Consider the following 10,999-nt stretch of genomic DNA (forward strand, 5'->3'; position numbering starts at 1 on the left):
GAATGGATGACTATTCATAGGAGATGTACAATTTGATCATGTATACAGACATACAGACATTCAATTTTACATATAAATACAATATATGAGCATATAAATACAATATATACACATGTTAAGATATATATACTAACTAATAATTTCTAAATTTTATCTCTTGTATTTTTGTTGGGTTTAGATTGCTGATTGATATTAATGAAAATGGGAAGGTGGTCAGATATACAGCAGTGAAGGATCCCTGAGAATGAGTGAGGTGTGAAATTTGACCAGATTTGATCTAGTAGCGAGGCTGACCTAGAGCAGGAGTATCCGGAAATCGTGTAGGTCTGGATATGTGGGGGAAATAATTTAGTGTTTGCATGGTATTAAGGAAAAAGTTTGTAGGAATGTGGGTAGAATGCTCCAATAAATTTATGTTAAAGTCTCCTATAATTAATGATTTGTTACGTCTGAAGATGTCATTATTCAGCATATCATTCATATCAGATGTAAATTCATTGACACCTACATGTTTGCTCTTAGGTCTGTAAAGAACAGTAATTATATAATTTGAATCTCTAATGTAAGTTTAAGAGTACACATTTCAATGTTTACATTAATGAAGCAAAATGGGTTTAACAATTCTGTTTGTAACATATTGTTAGCAAAAATAGATATCCCTTCATGTTCTCTTTCAGTTCTTATTAAGTGATATGAATCATAACCATCCAAAAAATAAAGATGTTTAGTGTGTTCTTGTAGCCATGTCTCAGTAACAGCAATTATATCAGGTGGTTTTGGTAAACAATTAAGGAAAGATTTTAGTACATCAAAGTGTTTGTGAAGTGATCTAATGTTGATATGTATAATGTTAAGGTAATTGTTACATAATGATTTAGTTGATGATATATAATCCTCAAAATTGAAATATTAGGATAAAGAATTAGGATCTCGTTGACCTGAAATTTTTTCTATAACACTAAATTCTAAGTTTAAAGAGAACACTTCATTATCATCATACAAAGAATAAAATAAATTTTCCATATGTTGCAAACAATGTGACATAAATCAGTAATTAAGTACACTAATGAATAACTAAACAAAAGCAAATTAAAACCAAATAGGTCTCTCCAGGTATGCAAATATAGAGAAGAAATACAGTATAGTACTAGTATTTATCATTGTGATGGTAGTAGTAGTAGTAGTAGTAGTAGTAGTAGTAGTAGTAGTAGTGGTGGTGGTGGTGGTGGTGGTGGTGGTGGTGGTGGTGGTGGTGGTGGTGGTGGTGGTGGTGGTGGTGGTAGCAGTGGGTAGTGGGCAGTGGTGGTGGTGGTAGTGGTGGTGGTGGTGGGTGGTAGTAGTGGTGGCAGGCAGTGGTGGTAGTAGTAGTGCAGTAGTGGTAGTAGCAGTAGCAGTAGTAGCAGTAGTAGTAGTAGTAGTAGTAGTAGTAGTAGTAGTAGCAGTAGTAGTGGTAGTAGTAGTGGTGGTAGCAGAGTAGTAGTAGTAGTGTGTCATGGTGATGTCTTTAGTATTGACATTAGTTATTTTAGGGACAGTATAGTAAATAGTGGAAATAAATGGTAGAACAACAAAACTGTTACACTTCATGGGAAGTAATCATATTAAATTGGAAAAGTTATGATAGTATAATCAGTGGTACAGTGTAATATTAGTATTAATCATTATGATGGTAGTAGTAGTAGCAGTAGTAGCAGTAGCAGCAGTAGCAGTAGTAGCAGAGGTGGTAGCAATAGTAGTGTGTCATGGTGATATCTTTAGTATTGACATTAGTTATTAGGCATTAATCATTATGATGGTAGTAGTATGTATGTAATAATGCATGTATTAATGGTAGTAAAAAAAAAAAAAAAAAAAAAAAAAATTGTTAGACTGAAACTAATAAGAGGAACTGTAACAAATGAAAGAGTAGTATTAGTTAAGCAAAACAGCATAGGACTCTGGTAGTGGAAGTAGTAGCAATAGTAGTATATGCAATAATGTATGTAATAATGGTAGCAATAATAATATTTGTGACACTGAAACTAATAAATGGAGCTGTAATAAATAATATAAATAATATTAACTATTAGTTAAAGAAAACAGCATAGAACACTGGCAGTGGTAGTAGTAGCAATAGTAGTGCATGTAATCATATATGTAATAATGGTAGCAATAACAACATTTGTTACACAAACTAATAGAAGGAGCTGTAACAAAACTAATAAATAATATTAGTTAAGCAAAACAGCATAGGACACTGGTAGTGGTAGTAGTAGCAATAGTAGTACATGTAATTATATATGTAATAATGATAGGCAATAATAATATTTGTTACACTGAATCCATTACAAGGAGCTGTAACAAATAGAAAAATACTATTAGTAAAATAAAACAACATAGGACACTGATGCAAATTATAGTTGTGAAGTTAGGGTAGCTACAGTTGCAAGGTTTACACCTGTGGGTACGGAGATGTTTTTAGTAGTGGATAACTATCAAGAAAATGTGTAAGACCTACATCATTTGTGATTATGTGTTTCCGTTGAGAGTGCTTTAATTTCACAACAATTTTCCCATCATTTGTATAACATTGTTGAAATTTATCTCTGTGTTGTTTCCTTATATCCCATATTATCTTGAATAATGATCGGCGTTTTGTGGTTAAGCTTTCATTAATATATAGCTCAGGCTTAACTGTTATACATGCATTCATAATAGTGTATTTTGTTTGTCTGCTCTGGAGTTTGACAATGATTGGCCTGGAATCATTCTGTGATTTCTTTGCGCCTAGTCTATGGGCAACATTAATGTCAGTGTTATTTATATTTATGCAAAGTTTATCTCTGATGGATCACATCTACACAATTTTCATTTTGCTGTTCCTTCGGTAGATCAGGACCACTAATAATGACAGTGTCCCTTCTCTCATATTGATTAACTTCATCCACTTGATTCTCAAGTTCTGTTACCCTATTTTCAAGTTGTTTAACATGACTTTCAAGTTGGGAAATTTTTTCATCTTTCTGATTATTTATTAGCTGCATTGCCTTGATAATAGTATTGACAATAATTTTACCTTCCTCTGAGATGGTTTCAGTTTCATCAGTGATTAGGTCCAAGATGTCAGAAGGTGTAGCACTGGTGTGGAAGGGGGTTTTCTGAGGTATTGGTAGATTTTGTGTTGTAGTTTGTGCAGCGGTCATTGGTGTGTCCTGCTCCTCTGCCTGGTCAAGTACAGGTGTGGAGGACTTCTCTTGTTGAGCACTCCGTCCAGTTGCCTGGCTCTGCTGTGTCCTTGTCCTAGTCATCTTGAAATCTTGTGCTGTAGGATATCAATACACAGCAGAAAAATGCCACAACACTGTCTATATCAACTAAAACTTGTGGGAGTGTGATGCAACGGACAGTTGTTATTGCGATGACGTCAGTGTAGGGCTAGTCGAGGTACAGTTTACCACATATTTTCAGTTGTTTTCCTCCATTTACTGGCTTTTTATACTGTCATGGCTATAGCATCAGAGTTGGTGCATACCTGGAGCAGCCAGTATGAAAAACTGGCTGGTAAAAAAAATGTACAGGTGGTATGGCAAGCAGTCGATCAGGAGCCAAGCGCAGGTACGTGTTGTCACCACGAAAGAGAGAGAGAGAGAGAGAGAGAGAGAGAGAGAGAGAGAGAGAGAGAGAGAGAGAGAGAGAGAGAGAGAGAGAGAGAGAGAGAGTCTTGGGTGGCAGGTTAGCTTAAAATACATTAGCATCATAACACACGCTGAACCACACCCAAAATTGCACCCAAACACTTATAATATCCAAAAACACATTCAAATGTATCAAAAACACATGAAACACACTCAAAACACACCCAAACACACTCAAACACACCCAAACACACTGAAACACACCCAAACATGCCAAAACACATCTAAACACACTCAAAACACATCCAAAACACACCTCAAATGCACCCAAGAACCCCAAAACATACCAAACACACTCTAAACACCTCAAAACACACCCAAACAGACCCAAAACACACCCAAACGCATCCAAACACACCCAAACACACTCACACGCACCTCTTCCTTATGTGTGAGTCTGTAATACAGTTTGTCCTTGATCTGGGAGAAGGTGGTGATGGCGGTGGACAAAACAGGTGTGGTGTTTTTCAAGGCCGTTTTAATCTCTGTCCTTCACTTCAAATAAATCGGCGTGTCGTTTTCTGCGGACCTGCAAATGTTTGGTTAGGTTAGTTAAAAATAAATCAATAAATAAATAAAATTACAAGGTTAGGTTAGACTGAGAGAAAAATATGACATTCAAACAACAAGATCGCATAGTAAAAAGCTGAGGAAGGGAAGATGCCTGAGAGATGTTAAAAAATTGAGTTTCCCGCAAAGATGTGTTGAGACGTGGAACAGTTTGGGTGAAGAAGTGGTGTCAGCAATGAGTGTGCATAGTTTTAAAGAAAAATTGGATAAGTGTAGATATGGAGACAGGGCCACACCAGCATAAAGCCCAGGCCCTGTAAAACTATAACTAGGTAAACACACACACACACACACACACACACACACACACACACACACACACACACACACACACACACACACACACACACACACACACACACACACACACACACACACACACACACACACACACACACACCAATTTGGGAAGTAATTACAAGTTCACTAAATGAAGGGAAAGTTCCACTAGAATGGAAGAGAGCTAATGTAATACTGATATTTAAAAGAGGAAAGGCAACTTAACCACTAACCTACAGACCAGTGTCACTTAGAAGTGTTTTGGGAAGTTGTGTGAAATCATTATCAAAGAAAAATGGGTTAAACATCTGGAAGAAGAACAAGTCATATTGAAAAGACAATTTGGGTTCAGGACACGGAAGTCATGTGTATCAAACTTATTAAGCTTCTACTCGAGAGTTACAGAAGGACTGGAAAGCAGAGACATATAGTGGACACAGAATACCTGGACATAAAAAAGCCTTTTGATAAAGTCCCGCATGGAAGACTACTTTGGAAACTAGAGAACATAGAAGGACTGTGAGGAACCTTGCTCCAATGGACAAGAGATTATTTGAAGGATAGGGAAATGAGAACTGTGATCAGAGATACTTACTCATCTTGGGGTGCCACAAGGGTCAGTGTTAGCCATGGCCCATTATGTTTCAGATTTATGTAAACGACATTCACATTAGGGTAATCAGTTATATTAATATGTTTGGTGATGATGCAAAGCTGCTAAGAGTTATCAAAACCAGGGAGGACTGTTTGCTGTTACAGAAAGATATAAACAAGATCTATGAGTGGAGCAACAAGTGGAAATTGGAGTTTAGTGTCAACAAATGTCATGTAATTGAACTAGGAAAGAGTAAGAGAAGACCGGTATGGAACTATTTGATGGGAGAGGAAAAAATAATGAAGACTAAAGATTATACAGGAAAATCTGAACCCCTAAAAACACATAAGTAAGATATTTGGATTATCATATCAATACAACAAGGTAAATACTTCAAAGACAACCAATAGCTTACAATATCCTAAATATTTCAGGTCATAAATTCTATAACTTCTTTTAAAATAAATTTTTCAAATCTGGATCACAGCATGCCCTTAAATTCCTGAAATAGTACGAGAAAACAAGAAAAATATTAAAAAATCATTAAAAACATGACTGGAACTGCAGAAGAGAAGGAGGTAATAGTACTGGGGTTGTTGCACTAGGTTAGGCTAGGATGGGTGGGGAATTATTGAAAAAAGAGGAAAAAAATAAATATACATAAAAAAAAAAAAAAAAAAAAAAAGCTGAAAAAAAATATGATGTCAGTTTGGTACAGAGTGTTTGGACCTGCCAGGGAGTGAGAGGGAGTGGTTATGGGGTGCTACATTAGGTTAGGTTGGTAAAAAGGCTGAGATTTTTCAAAAGTAAGAAAAAAAAAAAATAAATAAAGTCACACCACCTGCTAATGTTTGAGAGAGAGAGAGAGAGAGAGAGAGAGAGAGAGAGAGAGAGAGAGAGAGAGAGAGAGAGAGAGAGAGAGAGAGAGAGAAAATATGGTAACAAATAAGGCCGCGTTTCCCAACCTTTTTACCCTTGCATAACCCTTCAAATACATGACACGTCTCAAGGAACCCCTACGCACAAACAAAATTATATACCATACATTTGTCATTTTATGTGACGTCAAATCAGGCGGGTGGAGGAGCTGCGAAGGGGAGGCCGGGAATTGAGGCGAGCGCACTGGACGGTTTCTTGGGGACAGTGCCCTGAAATCATGCACAAACCAAAATCATCCCCACACACTCCCAAGACACTCCACACACATGCACAGACCACTTAAAAACACCCAGCACACACCAAAATCATACCCTAACACTCACAAGGCACTCCACACACATGCACAGACCACTTAAAACACTCAGCACAAACAGAGCCATTGGTGTGAATGATCGGGTAAAAGGGATGTGTAAGGATGTGGGTGTCAGCTTTGTGGATGTATGGGATAGGTTCTATGGGCGAAGGAATTTGTATGCTAGGGATGGTGTGCATCTGAGTAGGAAGGGTGTGGATGTGCTGAGTGGATGTCTGGAGGGGGGAGTTGGGATGGAGTGTAGGGGGTGAGGTAGCAAATGCATTCCAGAAGAAAGATGCTAGACATAAATTAGATAGGATAAACAGAGATAGTGAAAAGATTAGGAAAGATTTCCAGGTGCAAATAGGAGAGAATAAGATTAGGATTCCAAATAAGGAGACAGCATCTAGGAAGGTAGCAGGACTTAAATGTTTTATGTAAATGCCAGGAGTCTTAGGAACAAGAAGGACGAGTTATCTAGTTATATAGTTGAGGAGGGCCTAGATGTTGTATGTGTCACAGAGGCATGGGTAAATGAGGAAAAGTTTAGGAAAATAGGAAAGAATATGAAGTAGATGGATACATTATGTATTTACACCAGAGAATTGGTAGGATAGGCGGAGGAGTAGTTATTTATGTAAAAATCCTTCATTTCCAGTCAGGTTAATGGTATTAAGGTAGATAACAGAGTAGAGTCCTTATGGCTGGATGTTAGAGTAAACAAAAGTAAGGTTATTAGAGTAGGAGCTTTTTATAGGCCACCTAACCAGTCAGCAGATGTAGACAACCTTATGGTAGATGAGATAAATAGGGGTGTACTAGTCAGACAATTATCTTAGGGATTTTAATCTTAAGTCAGTAAACTGGGAGAGGATGGTAGGAGATGCTAGTGAAAATAAGTTTATGGAAAGTTTTCAGGATAACTATTTAGTGCAGATGGTAGATAAACCTACTAGGGGGAGGAAGGTTTTAGACATAGTACTAACAAATATTGAGCATTGTTTAAAGGAAGTTGAGGTAGGAGAGACTTTAGCAAACAGTGACCACCATATAATTAGATTTATCATTAATTCCAGTAGGGATAATATAGCGAATAAGACTAGAGTCCCAAACTATCAGAAAGGCAATTATGGTAGGTTACGTCAGTTATTAGGAGAGGTAAACTGGGAAGATAGTTTTGGAATTAAAACTGCACAGGAGATGTGGGATATTTTAAGGTTGTAGTAAAGGGTATAGTGATGCAGTGTATCCCTTACAAAGATATAAGGCAGAGAAACAGGAAGCCATTATGGTGGACTCATGAGATAGGTAGCCAGATCAGAGAGAAGAAGAGGGCATATAGAGAGTTGCAGAAAAGTGGGAAGATGTAGATTTGATTAAGTACAGACAGGTCAGAGATGATTTGAGTAAGGTTATAAAAAAGTAAAAGACAGGCAGAGATAAAACTAGCTAGAGCTGGGAGTAAAGATCCCAAAAAATTATATAGTTATTACAAGGTCAGTGATAAAAGAAATAAGGATAGGATTGGACCACTCAGAAAAGATGGTGTAGTAGTGGATCAAAATGAAGACATAGTAGAATTATTGAATGAACAATTTTCTTCAGTATTTACTAGGGAAAGAATAGGAAATCCTGTTACAAACAGTGCGGCGAGTAGTTTAAGAGCTTTAGAAAATATTGATATAAAACCGGGAATTATTAGGAAATTTATTCTTGAACTAGACGATAGGAAAGCCAGTGGTCCTGATGAGCTACATGCCAGAGTACTTAGGGAGGGTGTAGACAGTATTTCTGAAGCACTTAAGTTAATCTTTGAAAGATCACTTAGGTTTGCTGAGATACCTCAGGACTGGAAGTTAGCTAATGTTACTCCAATATTTAAAAAGGTAGGAAGGATGATGCGAATAATTATAGACCGATCAGTTTAACTAGTATAGTATGTAAGATACTAGAGAAAATCATTAAGGGTAGTATTTGGGAGCATTTAAATGAGAATAGATTAATTAGAGATACCCAACATGGCTTTAGATCAGGAGGTCCTGTCTTACAAATTTGCTCGATATCTTAGAATATATTACCAAGGAGTTAGATGATGGAAATAGCATAGATGTTATATATCTAGATTTTAGCAAGGCGTTTGATAAGGTACCGCATAGGAGGCTAGTGTACAAATTGAGACTACATGGGATAGGGGTAGGTTAGTTGACTGGATTAGTGAATGGCTTTCTGATAGGAAACAGAGAGTAGTATTAAATGGGGCAATGTCTGAGTGGAAGGAAGTGGTTAGTGGGGTACCCCAAGGATCAGTGCTAGGACCTCTTCTTTTCTTGGTGTACATTAACGATTTAGATTTAGGAATTAGTAGCAAAGTATCAAAGTTTGCAGATGATACTAAGATAGCATGTGCAGTACAGGGTGAAAAGGACAATTACAGAATACAACGAGACCTGGACAGGCTGATAGCATGGGCAGACAGGTGGCAGATGGAGTTTAATTCTGATAAGTGTCAGGTTATGCATTTAGGTAAAGACAACACAAACTTTAACTATGAGATGGAGGGATGTTGGCTAGAGGCAGTAGAGGAAGGAAAGGATTTAGGAGTAGTGATAGACAGGACTATGAAATTTTCAAAGCAATGTTTAGAAGCAAGAAATAGGGCAAATAGGATCCTGGGTTTTATAAATAGAAATGTTAGTTATAAAAGTAAGGAAGTGGTGCGTAGCTTATATAATTCCTATGTTAGGCCCCATTTAGAGTATTGCATACAGGCCTGGTCACCCCACTATAGGCAGGATATCAACATGTTAGAAGCAGTTCAGAGAAGAGCAACTAGGATGATACCAGCATTAAAGCGCCTGGAGTATAGAGATAGATTAAAGGAATTAAACATGTTTTCATTTGAGAGGAGATGTATAAGAGGATATGATAGAGTTATTTAAAATGTTTTCAGATACAAACTACATAGATGTGAGATCTTTCTTTACCTTAGAGGAGGAAATAGGACTAGAAATCATGGCAGGAAGATTAGAAAGCAAGGCTGCAGGTTAGATATAAGAAAATATTTCTTTAGTCATAGAGTGGTAGACTTCTGGAATGCATTGCCAGAGACGGTTGTAAATAGCACTAGTTTGACAATGTTTAAAAACAGATTAGATAAGCACTTAAATTCATTAGATTTATAATTATGTATAGCACTGCATGATAGTTTTTATAAGAAATTTACTATAGTTAAATAAGACATGATCCCCATGTATGGGGACCACAAATTGTAGAGGATTTCGCTGCAGGACTTAGCCCTGTTAATGGGCCAAATATTTAGAATTAGTATATAATGTATTGTGTACTTGTAAGTGTATCTTTAAGTACTGATGACGAGGTCGCTGTGCGACTGATACAGGATAACCTAGATGGGCCCTGGTGGCCCTTTGTTATCCTATTATTTATGTTATGTTATGTGACCTAAAACCAAAAGTTAACGAGTGAAAGAGAATTAATGTAAAACAAAACCATTAATATTATTTTTAGAGAATATATCAAAAAGTATTGGAACCCGCAGGTTGCCACTGGGGGACAGGGGTGGAGCTCGGGGGCTCATTGGGGCGGGGGCCGGGCGGGAGGTAACATCCGGGAACACTGCAGCGCGGACTCCATAATCCTTATGTTGCATTTATTATCTCACCACAACATAATTAAGCCCCATCGGCAAAACTTGCCCAGGAACATGCAATGGTACTGTAGTGGTTCCATTCTGACACATGTTTGGCTTACGGTGAGTCAAAGAAGCAAATAATAGCTGGTAATACTGACAACTGCTCTATATTATACCCATCACCTTTTCAACATTTGGGCACTGTTTTCACTCTCATATGCAAAGAAAACCTACAAATAAGAGAGTGGCCTTAGAAATACCTGAAATAAATGATGGTGAGGCGTTGTGGAGAGTCGTGGTGAAGAGTTGCATTGGTCTCTTGTCTTGCCGCTGGTGCTGTCGGGAATGTCATCACTTCACTTTGTGTGTTTGTTTGGGTGTAAATGGGCATGTTGTGGATGTGTTGGGTGTTTATGGGGTGTATAAGCAACACCACACGGCCATCACCACTGTTTGTTGACATGTGCACTCGGCCCACCACAATTCTTTCCTTCCTTACACACTAATCCCTTATCAACACCACTGCCACACCTTACACACCTGTTCCTTGGTGCATTAATAACCTCCACCACCTCTGTCACGGCACTGTCACCTCTATACAGGCTGAAAATATAACGGCACTCCAGTTAGGTCAACCGTGTCTCTTGGCGGCAGGTACCGACGCCATCATCAACTGTGGCTCTCTCAAGGAATTCACTCTCTTCTCCTTGCCCGCTATAAATTCCAATACTATGTCCTTGTATGTGTTAAATTCTCAGTGTTGGAAAAGTATCACGGAATTATGTGTGAAATATTTAGTGTTATTATGGTTTTAGTTTATTTAAGGATACAAGTTGCCGTGGGGAGCTTCAAAATGTCGACATTACTAAACTCAGCATTCACAACACAATAAATTCCAATACTATGTCCTTGCTTGTGTTAAATTCTCAGTATTTGAAAGTTATCTGGGAATTATGTGTGGAATACTCAATGTTTTTATGGTTTTAATCTATTTGAAG

General features: G+C 37.6%; 1 protein-coding gene across 2 annotated transcripts; it reads right to left on the minus strand.

Annotated features, from left to right (window-relative positions):
• Nucleotides 1-1,810: 1,810 nt before the first annotated feature.
• On the minus strand, nt 1,811-10,367 carry LOC123499839. Of its 2 annotated transcripts, none has more exons than XM_045248383.1 (2): nt 10,262-10,367; nt 1,811-4,203 (listed from the first exon to the last, which is right to left on the minus strand). In XM_045248383.1, exon 2 carries the CDS (start codon nt 3,285-3,287, stop codon nt 2,817-2,819), a length of 471 nt encoding a protein of 156 aa, XP_045104318.1. In that variant the 5' UTR covers nt 3,288-4,203; nt 10,262-10,367; the 3' UTR covers nt 1,811-2,816. The 2 variants fall into 2 exon arrangements, with proteins under 2 accessions (XP_045104318.1, XP_045104317.1); XM_045248382.1 differs by lacking the exon at nt 10,262-10,367 and adding an exon at nt 6,164-6,419.
• Between the last annotated feature and the right edge of the window lie 632 nt (nt 10,368-10,999).

Source organism: Portunus trituberculatus, chromosome 50 (genome assembly GCF_017591435.1).
Source record: "Portunus trituberculatus isolate SZX2019 chromosome 50, ASM1759143v1, whole genome shotgun sequence".
NCBI lineage: Eukaryota > Metazoa > Arthropoda > Malacostraca > Decapoda > Portunidae > Portunus > Portunus trituberculatus.